At 41.7% G+C, this 24,735-nt stretch overlaps 1 protein-coding gene across 8 annotated transcripts in view; it reads right to left on the bottom strand.

The window, feature by feature from the left end:
- mpdz (multiple PDZ domain crumbs cell polarity complex component) overlaps positions 1 to 24,431 on the bottom strand; it is a 45,122-nt gene extending 20,691 nt beyond the window's left edge. For 2 of the 8 annotated variants that reach the window (XM_079580265.1, XM_079580264.1), the window contains exons 1-25: positions 24,175 to 24,431; positions 22,305 to 22,390; positions 20,110 to 20,276; positions 17,208 to 17,360; positions 16,848 to 16,987; positions 16,547 to 16,760; positions 16,084 to 16,206; positions 15,810 to 16,004; positions 15,613 to 15,715; positions 15,409 to 15,497; positions 14,723 to 14,975; positions 11,605 to 11,691; positions 11,307 to 11,386; positions 10,928 to 11,074; positions 10,685 to 10,849; positions 9,037 to 9,222; positions 8,670 to 8,879; positions 7,688 to 7,858; positions 6,385 to 6,537; positions 5,346 to 5,684; positions 4,100 to 4,214; positions 3,380 to 3,578; positions 2,088 to 2,129; positions 164 to 265; positions 18 to 95 (exon numbers count right to left, since the gene is read on the bottom strand). In XM_079580265.1, coding sequence (XP_079436391.1) covers positions 18 to 95; positions 164 to 265; positions 2,088 to 2,129; positions 3,380 to 3,578; positions 4,100 to 4,214; positions 5,346 to 5,684; positions 6,385 to 6,537; positions 7,688 to 7,858; positions 8,670 to 8,879; positions 9,037 to 9,222; positions 10,685 to 10,849; positions 10,928 to 11,074; positions 11,307 to 11,386; positions 11,605 to 11,691; positions 14,723 to 14,975; positions 15,409 to 15,497; positions 15,613 to 15,715; positions 15,810 to 16,004; positions 16,084 to 16,206; positions 16,547 to 16,760; positions 16,848 to 16,987; positions 17,208 to 17,360; positions 20,110 to 20,276; positions 22,305 to 22,320 — 3,527 coding nt within the window. In that variant the 5' untranslated portion in view covers positions 22,321 to 22,390; positions 24,175 to 24,431. The remainder of the gene's footprint in view (positions 1 to 17; positions 96 to 163; positions 266 to 2,087; positions 2,130 to 3,379; positions 3,579 to 4,099; positions 4,215 to 5,345; positions 5,685 to 6,384; positions 6,538 to 7,687; positions 7,859 to 8,669; positions 8,880 to 9,036; positions 9,223 to 10,684; positions 10,850 to 10,927; positions 11,075 to 11,306; positions 11,387 to 11,604; positions 11,692 to 14,722; positions 14,976 to 15,408; positions 15,498 to 15,612; positions 15,716 to 15,809; positions 16,005 to 16,083; positions 16,207 to 16,546; positions 16,761 to 16,847; positions 16,988 to 17,207; positions 17,361 to 20,109; positions 20,277 to 22,304; positions 22,391 to 24,174) is intronic. The other 6 variants (XM_079580268.1, XM_079580267.1, XM_079580269.1 and 3 more) reach the window with 5 other exon arrangements.
- Between the last annotated feature and the right edge of the window lie 304 nt (positions 24,432 to 24,735).

Below are 24,735 nucleotides of genomic sequence, written 5' to 3'. Positions count from 1 at the left end.
TGACACCAAACACTTACTTTCTTGGTTGATTCCAGTTGGTGTACGCACTCTCTTCTCCCTCCCCATCCTCGCGCTCAGGAAGGTTAGGAATGCTTCTGTAATGGAGGAATTATATTGAAGCAGGTCAACAATTACTCTTACAGAAAATCGAGAAATGAGTTACCTTGAAGGCGGAGGTGGGATTTCCTCAGATGGGATGTTACCTTTCTCCTGCTCTAGACTGGCCTTGTATTCCTCTAAATATTCAGCAGGGACATATGTGATGCTGAAAATGTAAATACAACATGTGTTAAAACCTCTTTATCTTATATTGTACTTCATATTCCTTCTACTCTGTTGTTCAGTGGGTCCCTGCAACTAGAAGGATTTGATGTTTTGGGGGTCGCCACATCCTTTTGAATATCAATTTCACATTAGTTTGGCACTTTTTGCACCGGATACATAGGCCTGTCACGATAAGAAATTTGCAGTTCGATATATTGAGGCAGGAAAATATCGCGATGAACGATAATATTGACTCTAACGATACTAGATACTGTCAACTCTCAGGCATAAAAATGAGTAAACCATTGTTCTAAAAGTGCATCATCATATCCTAAAATACCACACAAGCTGCGATAAACATGAAATACATTGAAACTCAATTTGCCTTCAGTGAAAAATCTAGGTTTTACAAAGGAAGAATGGGGGAAATGCTGATAAATGTACAGACGATAAATATCGAGCCCAAAAATGTATCGTTTATCTGTTTTTTATTGAACGATAAGTCGATGACAGCCCTACAGATACCCTTCCAATTGACTCTTTTAAAACTTTGCATACATGTTTCGATCATGGGAAGCAACACGTGTGTAGAAGACCGGGTATCTCATTAAAAAGAAGCTCCTGCACAGTGTTTTTCACTCTTATGAATTTATTGCTACAACGTTTTGGTCAAAATGATGGAGCCTGACGAAGGTTAGTTGGCCCTAAACGTTGCAGCAATAAATACACAAGAATGACAGGGTACAGAGTTATGTTTGTTATGAAAACTTTGCACACAATGTTCCTAATAGGGCTGCACAATTTTAAGGAAAATGTCTAATAGCAATTCTTCTGAAGAGTTGCAAAAGTTATCGCATTTAAGAACATTTTTTGTAGCCTAAACTACAGTAAGTAGTTTTTATATATAATAAAATGGAAACCCGAAATGTTATTGTTTGCATAGAATATTAAAGAGCGAAAATGATGGAAGCCTGTGCAATGTGTCAATTGGAACCATTCATATCGGAATCATTTGTGCAGCCCTACTTCTTGGACCTACAGTACATCCATCTTCTCTTACTAAATTCCCCAAATATCTCTACTATCTGCAATCATTTGACACTTTTTCCTCATTTTCTTCTTGAGTGGCACCAAATCTAGCCGGCGGATTTCTGACATCCACTTAAGAGCGTGATTTCCGAGCGCTCCGCAGTAAAGCCGACGGTGAAGGGCACAGTAACACACGGGAGCGGCGGCGCTGACAGATCTTCGGCAGATGGCTTGATTTGGTTTTGGGAAAGACGGCGGCGCGCGGGAGCGGGCGGAGACGACGGAAAATGAATCCCGAGGAAAATAATGAAGCAGATGAGGCGCCCCATTAGGATCAACAACGACATGCAGTGAGCGACAGGATGGAGATGTGAGTCAGAGAGGGTGCGTTAAAAAAACAACAACAACAACAAACACTGATGTTAGACATGCCGTGCAATGCAGAGAAGGACAGATACCAGAGGATTGTGCAGTCAGGATTTATCCAGAAATATGTATTTGTAAAAAAAAATATGATCTGCAGTTCTTTTTGATTGATTGTGAAAGTTTTGAAAAATATGAATTCATTTTAGTCAGTTCCTTATTAAACATACACATATGCAAACAATAGCATTGGAATAAATAGAGTGATGTACGTTTCCCCATTCATTCTCGCCTAACTGAGCTTAAATCTGGATAAACCTCGTGTTGTGGACTGCAAAAGCCCAACCACCGACAAAAGAGGAAAGTGAAGAGAAAGGAGGATGGCAGTTGAAAGCCAGATGACCACCAGCGTGTAAGTTAGTCATACTCACACATAAAATGGGCACAGATCGTCCTCAGGTGCACAAGCAGATCTAGAATGTGAAGAGTTGCCTTTTTATGCACCAAAGCTAACAAACTGCCCAGCTTAGTCCACAGCAAGCACCATTTGAAAACACGGCATTCAATTAAGTCAAGTGAATCCCTCCCTGTACATTGAGTGCCACTGAGAACCATTTTTAGTGTAATATTTACATTTTTGTTGCATTTTAAGGAACAGGCCATGCTGAGCTGGTCTTTGTGCGTGCGCTCAGTCACGCAAAAAAAGCCCAAACATGTTGTTAGCATTTAGCCTCTCCCAGCTTGTTCCTATGGATCCAAACGGGGGTGAAGTTAGAAGCGACCAAGCTCTTCCACGTTTCTTAAATTTAAATTTAAATATGGTTATGTGAGCAGTTACACGATCCAAGAATAGCTACATAAAATTAAACATGTTGGTTTTCTAAGCGGATAAAAATGGGAGTAAAGTGCATGGATGTCGAAGTGTTCATAAGGTGTTCTTACCCCTTACAATATAGTATCCCTTTTCATTAATTTAGAAAATCAACATGTTTAATTTTGTGTAACTAGACTTGGATCGTGTAACTACTCATGTAACTGTATTTAAATAGGGATAACGTGGAAGAACTTGGTTGCTTCTAACTGCAACCCCGTTTGGGTCCATAGGAATATGCTGGGGGAGGCTAAATGCTAACGCTAATGCTTTTTGCGTGACTGAGCGCACGCACAAAGACCAGACAGGTACTTATCAACTCGTCTAAGCTCTGGCAAGAACATATCTCAGTATGGAAAAACGGTGGCCTGTTCCTTTAAATCATATCCGTGGTCACACTGGGGAGTGACACAAAGAAAATAAATCTTCATCAATCCATCAAAATAAAAAATAACCTTACTAACCTTATCTTAATACTGGTTCAAACACTGTCCTGCAAAATGCTTCATACATGACTGATGTTGTGCTTGTTCTTTGTTTTTAACAACACTTAATACTTGTCCTTTTGCTTACACGGGAATCTGGCAAATGAAGACGGTGATGATGAATTAAGCCAGCCCTACTAAGTTAATGTAACAAAGAATAATTTGAAGACTATTTTGAGAAACAAACGACAATGAAAGAATCAAATTTTGACCAAATATTAACTTATGATTACTGCAACTATTTCGAAACTAAATGAGTTGAAGTTAGTCATTAGAATACGTGGAATCAAACGCATAATCATAATAATCAAGACATCGAAGGCGGCGTTCAAATCGTTTCTTCTCGTCAGCCGTTTGGTCGCCTTACCCCATGTCTGGCCCGATCAGAGAGTGTCTCCGGAGCATGGCGCGGGCCTGGGCGTTGGTCAGGTTGGCTGTGGGCTCTCCATTTATGGCCAACAGGAGATCCCCCACGCCCAGACGGCCATCGTGGCTGATGGAGCCACCGTGGATTATACTGCGGACCAGCATTCCCAAGCCATCCTTCATCGCGCTCACGGTCATCCCTTTGAACACAGGCATAGTATTTTATTTAGTATTATTTTGTGGAGAAAGGCCATGGCACTACTTTTTGTAGAGTATTGCATTGGAGCTCATTGCAATGAAGATGGAAAGGTACACGCTGGAAGAAAAAATGCTGTGGGTGTATTGAACAATGAATGAACACAAAACTACTTTTTTTTCCCGCTAATAGCTAGATTCCTTAAAAAAAAAAAAAAAAAGGAATAAAAGTAATTTGTTATGTTCAATGTAGCAAAGGATATTTAAACAGTGCCCTTGCGACAAATATTTCACAAGTTATAATTACGTTCTGAGTCAGGCATAGCCCTTTGAGCGTGTTTTGAAATGAAAACAAATACACACATCGAAGTCTTTCAAATGGGAAAAAAAATACCGCAAAGACCTTTCGGAAATGTGTCTTTTAATACGATATGACACATAAATAAAGACTAAAGCACTTTCCAGACCTCCACACTCATTCCCACTCCGATAAAAGGGGGTAGAAAATAGAGAAATTAGCACAAACCCAGGCTGGAATTGCCCTTGACAACCGTGATGGTCCTTTCGAAATTGCTCCCGGAGGTCAGCGCTTCCTTGTCTTCATCTGCGGCGGTCTCTTTCTCACCGCCGCCGTCCTCGTCCTTGGGAGGGAAACAGCAGCAGTTACACGTGAAAGAGAATAACTGTGAGGCCAAATTCAAAAGACGGCAATGGGGCACAGAGGAGAAAAAAGGCGAGCGCAAACAGACTGTGGAAAATGTTTGAAAACGCAATGGAGACGTGTGTGTCTAATATTCAAAAAGACATAAAAGATCAAGGATATTATTTAAGGTGACAGGTTCAATCTGCGTTTAGCTAAATTAACAGCGGTTTTATCATTTATAATAGTACAGGGGGGCTTTTTTCACTGAGGGCCACATAAACTATACAAACTGGGCCGCACTCAGTAGGGGTCAGATATTTAAATTCAATAGAATGTTAAATATGCTTTTTAATTGAATATGCTCAAAGTAAAAAACAAACAAAAAAAAACCTTCATCACAGCTTTCTATTAATGTTTTTTTTCATTTATTTTATATATATTAAATTAAAGCATAAAAAAAAATTCAATTATATTTTTAGAATTGGCAGAGGGCCAATTAAAAGTGGGCCGCGGGCCGCTGTTGGCCGTAGTTGCCGTAGTTGCAGTGGTAGTTGCCGTAGTTGCAGTGGTAGTAGAAGTAGCAACAGGAGCAGTTGAGGAGAAAGTACTTTCTATAATCCCTTGATTACTTTTACTTATACTGGGGCAACATATCCTTTTAAACCTCTTAACTCTCACCTGAACCGAGCACATTTTGCCAAGTGTGGCTTTACCCAAATCTAAAAGCTTCTTGAAAAAACTAGCGTCATAATAGCGACAAAAATGAGATGAAAGGCGAGGACGAAAAAAGGGTCAAAAACGTGACAAAAAAGAAAAAAAGAAAGAAAAAAAGCAACCAAAGAATAACAGTAAAGTGACAAAAAAAGCGATGAAAAGTTGACGAAAATGTGACAAAAATGTGACGAAAAAAGCAATAAAAAGAAATGTCAAAAAAGTGACGACTGCGTGACAAAAATGCAAGGAAAAAGATCTGTTTAAATTACTTTTGTAGGTCTTAGCTTTCAAATGAGGCGCTACACTGGCTATAGGATGTAAGCTTTTACATTTGGGTAAAGCTGAACTGGAAAAAAATGCACTTGGTTAAGACGGGGGTTAAGAGGTTAAAGTGGAAACATCATCAGTGTCGTACCTTCAGCAATATCTTCACATCGTCCATATCGGCGAAAGACATCGGAGGCTCACTATAATCAATGACCTGCTGCTCCTCATCGATGTCGGTCCGGCCCTGGATCATGTCATCAAACGGGCTGTAGGAGTGCAAGACATCCACGGCCTCCTCTTTGCCAGTGTGAGTCGGCAGGTACTGCTCCGAACTGCTCAAGATGGAGTTAAAGTCTGGGATGTGACTCCGTAAACTCGGAGGGCTATAGGCGGATGTATGTTCCAGGGAGAAAGGAGGCGGCGGGATGTCATCCGCCAGGCTGGATGCGGCAAAGCGGGGATCCAACAAGTCTAGGTGAGTGGAACGCTGCGGGAAAACAAAAGCAGACAAAAGGGCTACATCCGGGAGTTTTGTACGTCGCCAAATAGAGGACATACATCTTGTTCTGCCTCTTTTAATGGGGCGACACAATTACCGCAAGTGGACGTTAAGGAGCTGCGATTGAAACAGTTTAATGACCAAACAAGAGCAATAGGGGGACATAATAGGTGCTCATAAAAATATTTTAAAGCCTCAATTATGCATGACATGTCCACTTCAATACGCTGTGATTATGGCACATTCCTGTAAGATGTAATGTCTGATATCTCCTATTCCTTAGAGTTAAATGTTTCTTGTTAACTTCACTGTGCACCTTTTAGTCTCACTTCTTAGCGAGATCCTATAAATTGGAGTAAGTTTGACCTTTAATGCAGAATGAAAACACCCAAGTCTTATTAAGAAAACGGAGTATGTGCCCTTTGTTCTCAGTTGTTTGTTTTTCTTAAGGATTGAAATTGCCGACTGTGGACAGGAGGCAGCAGAGGCTATAGTCCTCATAAAACACTCAGTATTGTGTTGCTCCATTAAAAGCATTTCTCATGACATTTTGGCTCTGAGCAGTGTGTAATCAACACATGACGGCCCCGCGCCGTATACCTCTGTCCAGCAAAGGGCAGCGCCGTTTAATGAAAAGAAGGACTTATTTCTATTTGCGGTACAATTTATACCGGTTTAATTTGATTACCTCGGGCGTGGATGAGTGCAGAAAGTCCTGGTCCGCGCCGCAGCTGCTGCCGTGAAGAGCAATCATGGATGCCTGGAAAGTGTCATCGTCTATTGTGGAGTAAGTATGCTCCAGCGCCTTTTCATCAGACAGATCCGCTTCGCTGGTGTCAATCTGAGACAATAGGGGCAGACTTTGTGACAGCAGTCAGGGGTAATACAAATTAATCATATTCACAAAACACGCATTCATACGTTAAAGAGTAACTCACAACAACAACACAGACAAACATTTGCCTCTTTGGTTTGATCAATAGATTCCTTACTATGGGTAGTTGCAATGCATCTACGGGGATGGGTGATAGGGATATAAAATCGAATTGAGACCATGTGTCTGATAATTTGAAGAGATAGTGAGATTCAATGATGAACTTGGAATTAAAGTGATAGTCTGCAAGTTTGAATGTTTTACAAAATTTTATAGATTGTTGTGTATAACTGGATCAGCATGATCAGCAATTTGACACAACGTAGGTCATATCAAATAATAATATTTTTTCTTAAGTCCTTCCCTTTGCTGATATCACCTCCCATATACCGTATTTTCCTAACTATAAGTTGCTCCGGAGTATAAGTCGCACCAGCCAAAAAATGTATAATGAAGAAGAAAAAAGTCGCACCAGCCTTGGCAGCCTTGGCGTAACTGCACAGTTGACAAGCCTCTTCCGGCATCACATTGTTCAAGCTCTCATTTGCAAACTCGTCCCTCTAGCTGTGGCCATCTAGCTTTTAGCCCGCAATTAGCTAATTAGAGTAACCTCCGCTTTTTGCCAGTCCCTCAAAAGTTTCTCGCTCACTCCAAACTTTGTTTCTGCTGCGTTTTTAAAATCTTCAGTGGTGCAGGAGTTGCAGATACTGGTACACAAGCCTAGAGCGCCCTCTAGCAGTCAGTGTGAAAATAACAAACATGTGAAATTATATATTTTGATACATAAGTCACACCTGAGTGTAAGTCGCACCCCCAGCCAAACTATGAAAAAAAGTGCAACTTATAGTCCGGAAGATACGGTATCCCAATGCCTCAACTTTTGTCTCGTCCAATCAGGAGGGGGGGGACTTGATTGTTTACTTTTGAAACTTCTCTCTCCGTCACCTCATTTTGCAATCCTACAGCTCACAACATCCCACCCATTGCTTATATACAGTACATTCTATAAACTGAAAACTGTTTTCAAGCACTCCTAATAAAACACCAAGACCACACATTAGCTCATCTTAGATTTCTGGGTTGTTTGCCGAGTTGTGCACCCATAAAGCTAACTAACCAATGCAGGCTCTGCCCGGTAAAGGATGCCCTCAGAAGTCAGTCCTTCTTCCTCTCCATCTTCAACCAAAATACTGTTGAAGTCAAATGAATGGATGGCGGAGGATGATGATGATGATGTAATTTGCTGGTGACCATATGGATATGGAGAGTGGGAATATCCAACTATTCCCTAGGGAAAGTGGAGAGATGCTTTCAGTGTTTTTAGCTGTACGTAACGTCAATGGGTTATGACCAAATCAATGAGAAAAGTTAGTATTTGGGATTAGTAGAAAGAGTTGTGGATTGTGGAAAAGTGAGTGAAACTTTTGGAGCTTGCATCAAACAAGGACAAACTATAAAAGCAAGAAAGCGCAACGCGCTTGTTGTGCACTGTCGTGAGAGGAGACACAACAAATACCTTTCCAAAACAAATTCGAGCTGCAGATATAGATAAATCCACATAGGCTGTCTACGGCTCTGTAATCCAGCTAACCTTGTACGCCAGAAAGGTCCTGCTGTGTAATTCAACAGTGAAACAAATATGAAAGAAAATGCAGACAAAGACACTATACGCCAAGAGTACATGAACCAAGGTTGACAAATAAGGCCGGCTCTACTTAGGCACGTGCCCCCCATGTGTTTAAATGCACAAGCGGGCCCGTGCACTTTGCAAAATTCAATAACATAATCATATGAAACAAAAGGGCAAGGTGCATTGTGGGAAGCTCTCCTGCTTGCAGAGAACAGTGGGTGGAATGCTAAACCGCGCAGTCTAGATCCGCTCTTTTCCCTTGCATGAAAAATTCAAGCCCATGTAAGCTGAGCCCTCATGACCGGGTAAGTCGCATTTATTCAAAAGCCTGACTGACTCGCTGGGGAGCACAGACACTATACATTATTTTTCAGGATGATACAGTGGTGGGTACATTCATCTATAATTTAACATTTACAAAGCTGAAAATGCAACAAAAAAGAAAAAGGAACAAACTTCTCGTGCTTACAGGTAAAGGTTTAGAGACTCCTATCTGGACTATGCCGAATTTAGCCCCCTTTAGGGCCTGGACGGCATCCTCTAAACTGGCATTCTCCAGGTTTGTAGCGTTCACGTATATGAGCCGGTCTCCTGGCAACAGCCGGCCGTCCAGCTCAGCCACGCCGTTGGGGACGAGGGAGCGGATCACAATCACAGTCTTGGAGGGATCCATTGGGTCCTGGAAGCGAATTCAACAACAAGATGTTATAAAAGTTAGGCGGAAGTGGAAAAGAGTTTGAGCAAAAATGAAGGGAAGGCCTCGAGCATGTACATTTGCTGAAAGACTAGGCTCCTGATCAGTTAGTCAAGGTCTTTGTTTTTTTTTACTTAGTTACCTGGTAGTCCAAAATGCTGAAACCCAGTCCTCCTTCTGCCTTCTCCAGCTCAATGTTCTGCACCTCCAGTTCCCACATGGCCAGAGAAGCTCCCATCGCCTCTTCAGCCGCATTATCTTGTGACACTTCTATTGCATTCGCCTCAGTGTCCTCAGCACCCAATACATTATTCAGGTCGATTTGTTTCTGCAAAAAAAAAAAAAAAGGAGTGTAAAAAAAAAAAATCTCAATACCAAATTCACTTTTAAGCTCTTATCCCAGAGGCTGTTACCCCATAGCCACGCTTCTGGCTCAGGATTTTCGCTGCAGATAAGGGAATATTGTACAGTATAGATAAAGCTGGGGATATGAAACCTATTTCCAAGGGACTTTTGATGTTTCCTATCTTGCAGATATACAGTAGGCTCCAGCCTCAGCGAGTAGCTATGGTCACACATACAACAGTGTGGCTTGTTGCTTAGTCTCCACGTCTCAGAATGGCTCCCATGATCCATATGCAATATAAAATAATAACACTTGATAGCCTAAAAATCAATAAAGACATCTCCAGAAAGAATTTCTCATGTATAGTGCACTATTGTATATGCAAAATGACAGCAATGATTTCCTTTAGCTCGTTTCCCATCATAAAGAAATTGAGTTTAGAGTGAGCACTGTCAGCAGGACTGTATTAATGGTGTATTAGTTGTGTTAGAAAGGCAAGACCTCTGCCAAATCGCGAGGCAACTCACTGAATACAATTACAAGGAAGGGAACTCCTGCCAAAAATAGTGATTTGATAGTGAAAAAAAAAAAAACATAAACTCTTTGAACAACAATAGAGCTTGGGGTTGTGTCGTCAAAATCGTGAAGATCCAAAATAATAAACCAAACAATATTTAAGATGTAAAAACATTACAATGTGTGAGATCAGTAGTGACCTGGTCGCTAACTGAGTTGATCACAGCTCTTTTCTCTACTTTCTTTTGACATTTTTTTTTAGCTTAAAGGGACTAGATGGAAGTTGACATTTTTATACTCGCTACTGCCACCTCAGGTCGTACGTGTAACTGCAGTTTCTATAGTAAGCTTGAGCTAATTAACACCTTTTTGAGTGACAGTGCAGGCTTTTTACAGCAGTTGTGGTGAATAATAGGTCTGGACTCATTCTACAAATTAGAACATTGCTGGAGCAAGTAGAGGGTGGAAAATACATAATTTTAATATTTTTAAACTTTAAAGGTGCACTATGCAACTTTTTATGTGGAAAAAAAAGTTGATATTGGTGCGCATTTGACCTTGTAGTGACCCTGTGGCTGTATGAGAGGTCAGCATGCCGCCTTTACCTTCTATCATAGTGGTCTCTAGGACGCTCCAGGATCAATTGTTTGGAAGGTTTTCACTGCTGACGGACCTTCTCACCAGAAAACCTACAAAACAATTGATTCTGGAGCATTGTAGAGACCACTGTGATCGAGAGTAAAGTTGCCATGCTGACCACTCATACAGCTGCTGTGTCACTACAAGGTCAAATACGCACAAATATCAACTTTATTTCACACACAAAAAGTTGCATAATGCACCTTTAAGTTAGTCAAAAGACAGTTTACACTTGTATTCCCTACAATGGTAAAGTTAAATTTATTTTTCAATCTCAAACTCGAGGTACCTGAAACTGTGTGATCAACGCCTCTGGTTCCGGCATGACCGTGTCCATGTCTGTTTGCAGATGTGGAGCTGGCCTGCAGCACGTCATGTACACACAAAGAGGCAGCTCCTTCAGGATCCTCACCACCTCTTTATGCGACTCCCCGATCAGAGATATCCCATTGACCTACCAAAAGTGTAAAAACAATTGAATATCACGGATCACCAGGAGCGTCGACTTGTAATTACTGTGTCTTCTCCGCACCTCGAGCAGCTCATCTCCACTGAACAGCCGGCCACAGCGGCCCACTGGTCCCTCCGGCAGGACGGAGCGGATGTAATGGTGCCCGCTGTTCACCTCCAAGCTGATGCCCAGGCCACTGCTCTCACTGAACTTCTCCACCTGTGCCACCTGCCACAGACAAAGATACGGTAACATCTTATTTACGACAGAACATAGCAAAATATACATGTATCTGCTATTTCGTAGAGTAAAATGTTCACAGCATGAGAAAGCAACAGTTAACGTTTCTGTTTTCCCTTTTGAAACTCTTTTACATGTCAGATTTGTGCTTGCAATTTAGCATCCTGCTTAGTAAATCCAGGCCGTAGACCTTTAATTAGAAAGTACAGAAAATACTTACAACAACTTCATTATTTGGTCCCAGAATCTCCAGCCACTTCCTGATCAGTTCCTCCTCATCAAATGGTGATAGTTTCATTCCTTCAAGTGAACATAAAAACAACATTATCAAGACACATCCATAAAGAAGAAAATGCTTGTGGAAAAGACCAACATTTGAACCAGTAAGGTCGACTGTGTGAATGGAGGCTATACATTGCCAGTGTATCCCAGTGGTCCTGAAGCCCGTAGCCCTTATCAGCCCAAATGCATGCCCACTATCTGTGCTGTGTATTTAAGGAAGGCTCCCGGGCTCCTACCATGATTGTCTTGTGTTAGGTGATCCGGCTGTCTGCTGACACCAGATCCTTCGCTCTTTGTGTGGGGCTGCCTTTCATCGGAGGCCGCTGTAAACACACACAAAGAGAGCTAAGACAGACAGAAGCGTGCACCGGAGCAGGCAGCTGACAAACACGCTACAGGCACAAAGCGAAGACGGAGAAAAAAAGAAAAACAGCAGCCAGCGACACACGACTGATAAAGATACAAATGTTTTTTTTGTTTTTTTTCTGTCTTTGTTTCCCGTGTCACGTTCGGCACATTACTTCTTTTACTCATTTTAATTATAGACTCTCTGTATCAAGATTTCTTAGACAAAACTTGGGATGAAAAACGTCATTTTGGTGTTTGATTTTAGTGTTTGACTTAAATTAGGACTGGAAATAATGAAAAGGCTTGATTAGGATTTTTAACAACCTATGTCAAAAACTTAAACATACTTAATACTTAAAGGGACTATACAGAGTTTAAAAATGTCAAAATTACGTATTTTCCTCTCCCTACATGCTCCAACAATGTTGTAATGTGTAGAATGAGCCCAGACCTGTTCACCACAACTGCCTGTAAAATCCTGTACTGTCGCTCAAAAAGGTGTTAATTCAGGTCCGAAGTGCCGTCATGCACGAGCTTAATATAAAAGGTGCAGTTACATATATGACCTGAGGTGGCAGTAGTGAGTAAAACATGGCTAACTTGCATCTATCCCCTTTAATTTAGTTTACTTGGTTTATTTGGGCTGCAAGGTCATAGATAGACAGAGTCATCATTCGTAGCAACAATATTACCAAAGGGAGTAGGCAGAAGAAAACACTCTATCCCTTATACATTGTCCAGACATAGCTGTTGACATTCATTTCACTTCATTGATACAATTCATAGTAGGTCATGACGACAATAAAGTCCATATGCATAAGATCACATTATTAAACTTGCAACATTTTAGGTCACGGTTTGTCAGTAGCATATTGATCATGTATTGCTTTTTTACATTTATATTTGGATTGCTCAAATGAGGTGCTAACCTTAAGTTCCTCATCTTAGTCATTCCAAAGATCTACCCCCTTCCGAGTCAGGAAAAGACTTTTTAAGGAGGTGCGGACCAGTTGTTTTTTAAAGTTTGTTTTTCCTCGAAGAGTATATCTTTCATCTCTGTTGCTGAACCTCTTATGACAATTTGAAGGAAGCTGATTATGTTTGACTTTATACATTATCAGGAGAGTTTTGAATTTGATCAAATCCTCTCTTTCTAAAGTCGTGTGCACTAAAAGTAGAGGGTTTGTGTGATCACGAAATCCTGTTTCATGGACAATTCTTAAAGAGTGTTTATATGTTTTTTTATAAGTATTTCCCCAGACTTCAATACCATAACTTATATGAGGCAATACACGGGTACGATAAAGAGTATATAGGGATTTACTATCTAATAGATGTTTTACTTTACCTATTAGTGCAATGCTCTTAATATTAGTTATGTGGAATCTCCAAATGAGTTTTTGATCCAGAACTACTCCCAGAAAACTGTATTTGTCTACTCGTTCAATCCCTTCATTATTTATAGTAACTTTTATGTGCAAAGTATTTTTCTTTTTTTCATTTATTTGTGTTGTACCATTGTTGAATCCTAATACTTTCTATGCTAACCTCAACCTTTAGCTTCTGTAGATTCTTTCCAGAAAACAGGAGTGTGGTTTTCTTTGATTCTTCACATATGTCATTTATGTAAAGAAAAAACAACTTTGGACCGAGCACAGAACCCTGAGGTAACCCCGCACTAATAAGGTCTAAAACCAGGCTAAAATTGAACTAAAATAGAAAGGCTTGTGACTAAACTGAACTATTGCACATTTTCAGGTTTTCACACGTTTGTTTTAGGCTGTGTTAGCAAAAACAATTTAAAATCCTAGTCAGATGGAAGACCTCTGCATTTTGTAATTCACTGTGGCATTGAAGTGATTTTTCAGTAATCCATTATTTATTCAATCACACTTAGTAAGCTACATCAAAGCCACAACTGCCCCCGGCGGCTGACTGACTCACTGACCATTTTGCGCAGCTCATTCACATAGGTGGGTGATGTGCCTTGCCTTAGTGCACAATGGCATCATGAACTGCTTTGAGAGGGAGCGCGTCTCCGTTAATGGCTGCTGTGGCACTCCAGCTCCCCCCGAGTTTAAGCATCGTGCACAACCTCAATGTCATCTTATGACAGGCCCCTTGTCAGATGGGCTCTCCAGTGCACTCACAGTCTGCCGTGCTAAAGCTCTCTGTTACTTTGCCGCGTGTTGTCACATCTAATTACAATTTAGCTCAATCAATCACTACTGACACTAAATAACTTAGGACCGCTGGTTTTCTTGCCTCACTAATAGCCTGCAGCTCCTGTCAGTACATCACTGTCTCAGAATCTCTCTCTTCTACTTGGGTATAAATACTTAAAACAGTGAAGAGAACAAGTCTGTAATATTACTTATTTTATATGTTTTAGAAATAAACTTTCACTGTCACTATCAGTGAAAACCCTTATGTTGTTATTTAACATATTTAGTATGCATTTAACAATTGAATACATGTTTATTGTTTTAGTGGAGTTTCATATGTAATTTCGGAGTAACTGCGCTGCATCATGCTTGTTGTTTCTAGTTACCATGCTGTTTCCATCCAATTAGCATGTTACCACTTTGCTGTAAAGTTAAAGGTGCATTATGCAACTTTTATGCAGGAAAAAAAGTTGATATTTGTGCGTATTTGACCTTGTAGTGACCCAGCAGCTTATGAGTGGTCAGCATGGTGCCTTTACTTTCCATCATAGTGAACTCTATGACACTCCAGGATCAATTGTTTGGAAGGTTTTCATTGCTGACGAACCCCCTCACCAGACAACCTACAAAACAGTTGATCCTGGAGCGTTGTAGAGACCACCATGATGGAAATAAAAGGTGTCATGCTGACCATTCATCCAGCCGCTAGGTCACAACAAGGTTAAATATGCACAACTGTCAACTTTGTTTTTCCACATAAAAATTGCATAATGCACCTTTAAGTGAGACCAAAACATTGACATGAACTCACACCGACACCAGCGTTTTCCCTGGTCCTTACCTTGAACATCGTCTTCTGCCCTGCCACTCTCCAGCTCGAACTCTGCCTCGAACTCCCTGACGCCTGCCCCGGTGGTGGGTGGGACAGCGGTGGTGGGTGTGGGCAGGATGGTGACACTGGGAGCCACCGCGGGGGGTATCTCTTCAGGCCTAAAGCCCCGGCGGATGAGCTTAAGGTGCACGCTCTGCCCCGTGTGTCTCAGCACTTCCACCGCCTGCTGATTGGTGTATCCCTGGATGTTTACACCGTCCACCTGCAGGGGGCCAGCCCGATATGATATCATGGATTAGCCAAGAGGGCAGAGCCGTTTCGGCAATCAGGCAGAGCGCTATTTATTCAGATTTAATTATTGAACGAGGGGGAAATAATTATTACAACTATTAAAGTTTTCATTAGTGTCTGCGCCCATATTAATAGCCCAGAACAAAACAAAATGTGTATCTCATGTTTCAGTGATGCAAGAAATGGCCCACAGTTAACATTGTGATAACTGTCTAATAGAATAAAAGTGTAATTGCCTAGTATGTTAATGCCAGACACATTCATACCCACAGTCAGTTTTGAATTATTCAAATTTTATCTCTTTCTAATTTCTCCACTGAATGAATAACAGGATGATTACATGGATAATATAAAACACTCACTACTCGTTTAGCCACAAAGAGCATAACTGAGGAGGAACTCACAGCAATAATCTGATCTCCCACGTGAATACGTCCGTCTTGATCCACTGCGCTGTCTTTGGTTATGCTCTTGACGAATATACCAGATGGCTCTGAGAAGAAGACATCATTAGGCTTTGTCCAGCATCAGAATAACACGAGAATTTAAAAAGCCCGGATAAACAAAACGTATGCAACCAAATCAAAAGTATTCACTGCGATAATCACCTAAATTTTTATCACCAACATATCCTGCAATAGTAATGCCTAGTCCTTGCGCATTTTTCGTAAGGCTGACATCAAACGCGTCCGTCTCCTCTTCCTCATAGCCCTGTGAAAAAATTAGGGGATATTGTACTCATTGAGGTGGATGCAGACTGGTGTAAGTATTTCCTCTGATGGCCGAGAAAAATGGCCCCTCGTACCTGTTGCTCGTTGACAGTGGGCAGCACCACCGGCATGACCGCAGAGGGATTCTCCTCCACTGGACCTCGAGTGACCACCAGCTTCACCCTGTTGCCACACTGCCTCAAGACCTGCGCCACCTGCTCACTGCCCATGCCGTACAAGTCCGTTTCTCCGATCCGCAGAATGTGATCCCCGCTGCGGAGACGGCCGTCCTGTAATCGGAACACATCGTCTGAGCGCAAACGTTTTCAACAGGTAAGATCATTTACGTTGCATTGTTAGAACTCTCACCTGGTCGGCTATACCACCCGGGAGGATGGTTTTCACAATAACACCTGTCGTCTTCCCTCCGACTATCCCAAAGCCCAGGCCGGTCCCATCATTGACCAGTTCAATGGTCTCGACGTGCTGCAGCTGGAACCCAACAGAAACAAAGAGGGTAATTAGTTGTGTCATGAAATGCTTTTGAAAAGGAACAGACCAAAGCCTTGCAGAGTCAGCTTATCTCCTCGGACATACTGTACATCCTTTTATTAAAGTCAGCTATTTAAGTGGCTATAATGCCTTGCAGCTATAATCTATTCACATTCATAAAACAAGGTGACAGGAAGAGCAACTTTGTGCACTGTTGGCACATTTGGCTTTAGTTAAAGTGGCAACACCCAAACCCATTATAAAATTATCTCATGATATTATTTTCACTGTTCGATAGTAGAAGTCTTTCTAAGATAGTAAATAAAAACATTCTGTGTACCGCGCTGGACTTGGCAGACAGTGTGCTGGCTGAAGACGGTGTGCGGGACACGACAGGGCTGCTGAGCTTGGGGATGGGCCCTCTGGCCACAGTCAGCTGCACCCGCTCCGACGCACACTGCAGGATCCCTATGGCCTGCTGGTGAGTGACGGACTGGTCCAAGGGCTGGCCGTTAATAGCCAAGATCTGGTCAGCTTCTCTGAGTTTCCCATCGCTGCATGACACAGAGATCAACAGCGAAATGAAATGTCTTCTTCGAAAGAAAGATTTTGGAGTCAAAAAATAAGACGTCGACACGTACCTGTGGGCCACACTCCCCGGTTGAATTTCCTGAATGAAAATCCCGAGTTCTCCTCTGTTCTCGCTTTTCAAGCCCACCACACTGAAGCCGAGGCCTCCCGACGCCGGCTTCTGTAGCTCCACGTGTGCAACGTAGCGCCCCTGCAGTGAACACATACTTTTTTTTTCACACTTTGGCCTTTTGCTTTTACAGTATCGCATCAAAGCTACAGGAAAGCCTTAGAAGCCTATTTGAAGTGCCTTGAGAGAAAACTGATGAGAGCAGTCGGCAGATCTTTATCTTTTCAATATCAGAAGCGTCAAAAAGCAAACGTTAGCCAAACAAAAAAAAAGGAAATCGGAAGTAATGAAATGATTATACCTGTGCCATGGAGTGTATGATGTGTTCAAATTCTTCTGATGATCTGCCATTGATGTTTGGTGAGAGATCTGGGATGGAGTGGTGTCCCCCATTGGCTTTGACAGTTGCCACATGATCACCAAAATCAACCGCTCGTGTGGATGGGGCGCTACCCTGATGGCAATGAGAAGAGAAATGCAACAAAGTATTAGACGTAATTAGCAAAATTAATAGTACACTAAGTTTTAATGAACTGCGACAAAACCCAAAGTCGATCCAACTTTCAGCTTCCTTGGATCAAACTTCATCAAAGCATCGACTGCTTCACTTAGCTAGAAGTACCAACTTATCTGGTCAATAGTCATGGAACAGCCTTAGACATAAACGCTAGTGTGCCATCCCACAATGATTAGCTGGATCGATGGCTGCTTAATCCCTCCCAGATAATGGCTCTTAGCTGATGTTCCAACTACCAACAATCGCAAGGCTCCAAATACAACATTTCCACCGTAAAGGAGGAAGAGCATCACTGGCCATCTGCACACACTCATTTACTGTGGGTTTAATTAGCACTCTGACTTTAGTTGTGTGGATGTGAGACTGACATGAATGGGAAGAGTCCCGTACATAAAACATTTCTCTGACTGCATTAGCCGGAGGGTGTGATGTTTATGCCTGCCTGGATTGGATTTGAAAGGACATGCATAATGCCCTGCTATTTCATAAACACTCCATTTGGCATACGGCACTGCCGAAACTGTCCTTGTAATCTTGCATTAGAAAGTTGACAGTGTGGGTTAGACAGCTTTGCAAACGTCTGTATACTGCACTGTCCAAAAAGTACATCCAGCCACGGCACCTCATTCGACAGGCCACATTAGCGATGCACGCTGCAAACAAAAACCCCTGTGGGTCGAGGTAAGTTAGCGTAGCATGCTGCTAAGTTGCCGCCCGCATGCACGAGCTTTGTTAGCCGGGGCCTGGCTAAGAGGATTAAAGTTCCAGTTTGGTTCTTGCACATTTAAGAAATTGTTTCTGCCCCACTTCACACAGCCGAAGTGGCCTCTTTCTCATTGGAGAGTCGGCCTGGTCGCCATAGAAACCCAAGGCTGCACAAGGCCTAACTAGCAGAGCCAGGAGCCGACTGAGAGTGTTTGTGTCTGGCCCTTGTCTCAAAAACACAAAGCACAGCCGCTCTCCAAATCGGTGGTACTTAGATAAGGGGTTTGGATGTAAAAGCAGAAGATAGATTCATATTTGTTGGCTGATGGAATTTTTTTCTTTCTTTTTAATTGCACCAATTAGTTTATCTTTTCATTTGGCACCTGTTACAGGGTCGAAAAAATTAGGCAGCAAGTGAATGTCCCTGTGATCAGTATCATAACGGGTCCAATGAATACACTTTGTTGAACTGTAGACAAATGATTGGGAGCTGGTCAGTATAAGACAAGTTTCTGAGGTTTTTACAGATGGAAAACACTTGCATTCAGAGATGTGTATTCAGCTGATGGTCATAGATTATGTCAGGTCAGTGTGCAGCTTGTTCCAATGTCTCTGTTTACACAATACAGAGACAACACTGCTTTAAAATTCTGCATTATTTCCTTAGCGAAAGCAAACATGCCTTAGAATGTACCTCTTTGAAACATGATGAAATGCCTGCACACAGAAATGCACTCCTTTTTGTAATCTAAATTCCTCCAGGGGTAAAGAGTCTTAGCATCCCGGCCTCCCTCGGCATACCTCACATAGTTTCCTAGCGCAATTTCTCAAATACACCCTGGCTCCCTTCCACTGCGACTTAAGAGCACTTTTATTCCGCTCAAATCTTCTGGTCTCAGTGGGCCCGAAAGAGGAACAAACTGACATAGACCAAGTATCTCCACTCAAAGGCCGGTTTTATACTGGGACATTGTGGACCGTGACAGCTACTTAGCCATGGCACAAAAGCTACAATGGAATGATGACTCTGTGTGTAAATATAACGAGAAAACAGGATCACTGGAGTCGCTAGGGAAGTGAAGACAAACAATCTGAAGAATACTGCATTAAACAACTAAATCATAGACAAAGGTTCTCGAGACTTCAACTGTACCGGCTTGTGTTGCGATTACGGATATTTCACCTTATGTCAATAGACTTTGTCAGCAACTTAATATAGTTTAGCAGCAGGCTGAATTCATACACTTGGGTTTGCCTGTTATTGGTTATACACATATTTATTGAGAGCTGTATGCCGTAGGATGTAGGCAAAGACTGTTTTTTTAACGCTTCACCAACCAAGAAAAGATGGTGATAGATTGAGAACCTTTGTCCGTTTATAAAATGTCATAAAAATATCATTTTCGATTTGTTGTTTCATTTGTCTACCCCCCAAATAACAGCTTATTCTTTCTCAAGCTGCATGTGCTCCCAGTGAAATCTGAAATCCTCTATGTGATCCACAGTAAAAATCCACTTCTCCACCTCCACATCTCGGCCAGTGCTGTCAAGTTTAGACTTCCCCTGCGGCCATAAGGTGTAAAAAGCTGCGTGTGCTCGGGGCTTATAACATGGTGTATGAGATGGACGATTCCAAATAAACCTCTGCTTAAACAATTAAGAAATAATTACTGTTCAAGGAAAATTTCACACAAAATTGTTTTCATTCTATTTCTCTATCCTCTCCAATCCTTTTGCCCTGCTGCACTGGGTGTAGATCTGTCAATCAAATAGCACCATGCTAATAAGATTTAATCACAATTGCAATTAATAGCACAGCCGTTATTGAATTTCGACTGGTTTAAGATTTGAAAATAATTATAATTTAACATAGTGGGAGGCTTCAACATAATAACATGAGGATAAATATATGGTATGAATAGTTCCCGGTCCCACTGCAGTAATTATAAAACTGACATGCCTACACAAGACTCCCTCTCACCTGCTCTCTGAGGTGTTGGACAGACTTCTGTAAGGCCAGGATCTGGTGGAAGAGGGGGCTCTGCAGCACAGACTTGAGCAGACTGAGCTTCTCCTCAGTTGGCACCTCCCCCCGCTCTTTGAGTTTGGCCTGGAGACGCTCCACCGCCTGCAAGGCACGCTGGGTATCTGCGAGCCGTCACATATTTCAGTGACAGCGGAGTGAGGGGGCAAGGGGATGGAGTGGGGAAAGATGGAGAAGGAAAGTTGATGACAGGTCAGAAAGAATGCAAATTGGTGTTTTGACTCAGATGTGGTGACTTATTTGTGTGTTTCAGCAGATGTTTATGTGTAGTGTCTCATATTAAAGCAGTACTAAGTAACTCATGCCCCTAGAGGCCATAGGCGTCACTGCGGGTGTCGTAGCATGTTGCATATTTTTACTCATTAATTGTCCGTGAGAGTAAATACTACACTGATAGAAAAGACAAGGGGAGAGACGAATATTGTACCCGCAGTTAGCCCACAGTTAGCTTTGCCCGCTAGCCTGTTAGCTTCTTCTTGTGAATCCATTAATGTGTATTGGTGGCTCCGACCCGTAGGCAGCGAAGTTGAAATTGTGGTTTTCTGGCCCGAGACACCAGGGGGAGATGAAAGACCCCCCAATCATCCCATCAACACTTGTATTACCCCCAGAGGGACTACAGAAAGGATTTATTAAGGTAAACAAGTTACTTAGTACTGCTTTAAATTAGATTGGAGAAAATTATAGGGCACAAAATTGCCTAGGGATGAATCTATAGTCACATGAGAGTAAACCAGTAAGCAAAATTAGGGTTCTTATATGCTCATTTAGAACATTTCTGTCAAAAAAGTGAGTACAATCTATTTATTTATTTATTTTTTGTCATGATAATGTGTTTTCCTGTGTCATTGTAACAGCACTAGCTGGCTCTTGCAGAAGAATACAGCTGTGAATAGAACATGGATTTGTATGTAAATGCCAGCACAAAGTGTAAAGCGTGCAAGACATTACAACCTGTAGGCTTAGGCAAGGCTGACTGGCGCTCAACAGACCTTACTATATTGAAATCACATAGCTTCAGGATTCAACAGGGGCAAAAAATATATATATATTTTCAGAAAAGCAATGGCTTCCTTTTTTTTTTTTTAGCCTCTTGGGGCAATAGTAAAAACACATAGGAACTCCAAATAGGTATCAGAGGAAGAACAGATAAAGGACCAGTGGGTCTGACTGGGCTTGCTTGCTGGACCTTGCATAAGCCGCACAATCGTTCAACTCCGAGGTGGCTTGTTAGTGAGCACGGGCCAACTCAACATCATCTGGACAAAAATGAAGCAATTTTCAGAACTCACCAACTGTGACTAAAACCTAATAAGGTGTGCACAGGGTCCAGAGAGCTTAAAGCGCTGTTTGGACAAAGGCTATAAACAAGCCAATAGCCTTAGCATATCACAGTTGGTTGCTGCCGTCGGGTAAGCTATCCTGAAAGATGCTGTGCAAAATGTAAACAATAAAATGCCTACTGTACATAAACCCTGCAATTCCTGTTTTATAGTTGAAACAAGTCAGCTGCAGAAGGCATCTTAAAAAATAGCAACTCTGCACCTGTGATTCATTTTATTCTTACCCCTAAAATGTTTCGTTTTTTTGTGAGGCATGTTAAAACCCTACCTAATACAATTCCCTGTTCAAAATTGTACAACTCTGTCCCATTAGCAGTTTTATGGCCACTCGACAATCCTTGAGAGTGTCCACAGATTGCTGTTCCAGACAAAGAGGCAAAAGGAAGGGGCTGCCTGGCGATGCGCCTGACAGTTTGGACAAATACATCTCTATGGGGACAAACAAACAATCAAAATATATGGCAACACGATCAGATATGGCAACACTGGCAGCCCACAAGCATTGAGCTGATTCCAGGGCCTCTTACACTGGTGGAGGAAACTCAAATGTGTGGCCAGCAGAGATGGATGTCCAATTGACAAGATAAACCTCCAGCCAGAAAACCGATTTATTCACATTGTGACGATGAAATGCAAAAAAAAGCACAACATGTGTTTGAGAAGTGTTTTTGTATTACAGTACCAACGCACAAGTGACTGCAAATATGCAAACGTGTATCCTATAAAAATAAATACTGGAGTGCACCTCCCCCCCCCCCCCCAAAACCTGTGGCATTTTACATGACTTACCCATTGATTCGATCATTTTCAGAGTGCAGGTTTAGTCCAATGGCGTCTCATAAATAGAAATCTTCATGTCCTCTTGTATTTAAGGCCTGCAAAGTAAAACCATCAAACTTTAGATACAGATTTTAACAGTGTTTTCAGAAAATAAACAAAAAAACAATGGTGTTTAAGAGGAAAGAAAATAGGCAGGAATCTGAATGTCTTATGCTAGAGAATAGGGCTGGGCGATATATCGATATATTTTTAAATGAGATATGGAATTAGACCATATACAAAGAAACAGGTCATCTCAAGCTGATGTTTAAAAAAAAGTTTATCTTCTTCTTAAACTGAGCACTTGATTTTGTTTTCTCTTTATATATAAATGCTACCCTGTTTTATTTTCTAGGCTATTTTTTTATTTAAATGTTACACAATGTTTAAGTTTACATTTTATGGTGAGTTTTCAATAAAACTACTCATGTTTGACTTAACATTTAATTTCACAGCTCTCACTTTGCGGAAAAAATATCGGGATATATATTGTATATCGATATTCAACCAAAATTTAGCGGCATGTGGCTTGTGGTCCATATCGCCCAGCCCTACCGGAGAGGTTTATTTATATAGAGCCAAATTATAATGGCTATATGACAGAGATGTTGCGACTGTAGAGCATGAACTAATTGATAAAAGGCAAATTCATTTTATTCTCTAACAAATATTTGGCCAAAGCTATACATAAACTACCCTACATGAAACAGCAATCTCCAACAATGTATCAATGAAAAGACTAAAGATGAAGTGACAAATGGCCACATTGCTTATATTATGCTAAAAACAAATACTTCTGAATCGATTGAGCATGACTCAAGTGTATGCACTACACAAACAGGGTATAATGTGTCTTAATATTTAAAAAAAATCACGCCAGTGCCAACTCCCACCGCAGGAATGTCAGATGCGGTGACTTTGTTATGAGCAAGGAATGACTCAGGAGGACAGTAATGGAAGGGGTTGAGTTTTATATAGAAAAAAAAACAAAACAAAAACTGCAATAGTGAAGGGATGTCAGCAACTCTGCATGTATTTAGTCTGATGGAGGATATCATTTATATTTGATTGGACCCTCACTGGACTGATACATAAGCCTATAGTTGCATTATGTTCAATGGCAATGGGCATATTAATGTGCGTATTACTGTAATGATGAGGTTTATTATACATTATGAAAGAAGGTGTAATGGTTTCACACCTTCAGATCTCACTATTCATTGCTACGACAGTACAGTAGTTGTCCATTTAAGTTACTAATAAACCCAGACTCTTATGGTAATACAAAGTTATGCAAGCCTCTTCGGTACGCTATGGCTAGGCTATCCGAAATAACCAGTAGATCCTACATTACTGGATCAAACTACATTATCGTGTCGACCCTTCGAATATTGTCGTAACCCGTTAGTTACCAATGACCACGACCAAGATGAAGCCAAAAGCAGCGTAGAGTTTGCTTTTGTTTTGAATGTAGTCGCCACCCCGCTCGGGACAATCCGCTTTTCTCTCAACTCCTCCTCCGCCGTCTCCTCTCCCCCATCTCAATTATGTAGCAAGAAGCAACAGGCTGCTGCCAAAACAAGAACTTTGATACTATCACGGGAAATGCCCACTTTCCCCCCCGCATGTTTACGACAAAAAACCGCGCAAAACACCATAACGTCACTTCAAAACGATAAAGGCTTCGTGCGTAAATCCGATCTTTACGCATAGCGAGCCCCAATGAATATTCCCATCTCCTTAGCAGCGAAGCGTTGCGACTTCACGACAAACTATCGCGCTCTAGCCTAGCAAATAGCCTACTTGTGGAATTCCTCCGTGCTAAACTGTCAAAACTTACATGATCGTGTGTCCCCAGGGTCCTCGCAGTCGCAGTGTCTCTCCCTCCGTGCCCGCTCCTCTGGCTGGCAGGCTGGCTAGCAGCTCACTGGCCGGGGCTTAGACACGGGGCGTCGTGTAACTCGATCCTCTCTGGACATTTTCACAGATAGCGGTGCTCAAGCTCACAGAGAGGACCCGGGGCTGAAGCGCCGCTTGGTGGTTGACCTGCGCCAGAGGTACAAGCGGACACACAATGTAGGGCAACTTGTAACATTGTTGCAAGGAGGTCAGAAAGAGGAAGATACGTAGGCCTACTGCTTTTTACAAGTAAGGTCTAGTTGCTGTTTTTTTGGGGGGGGTTTGTTGTTGTTTTTTTGCTCTATCAGAAATAGCTGAAGCCTACATTATTCTTTTATCCTTTTCTTATTTATCCTATTTAATAAAATATATACACTGAGTGAAAAAAAAGTTATTTTTTAGTTGTATAGGCCTTATTTTGAGGTTATTTGTACTCATTAATTTATTCATGTATGTGTTTAACTTGTTTGATAAGCGACTGTCTATTAACCTCTTAACCGCC

The sequence above is a fragment of the Gobius niger genome (genome assembly GCF_951799975.1).
Source record: "Gobius niger genome assembly, chromosome: 21".
In the NCBI taxonomy this organism is placed as follows: domain Eukaryota; kingdom Metazoa; phylum Chordata; class Actinopteri; order Gobiiformes; family Gobiidae; genus Gobius; species Gobius niger.
This window is presented reverse-complemented; position numbering and strand designations above follow the sequence as displayed.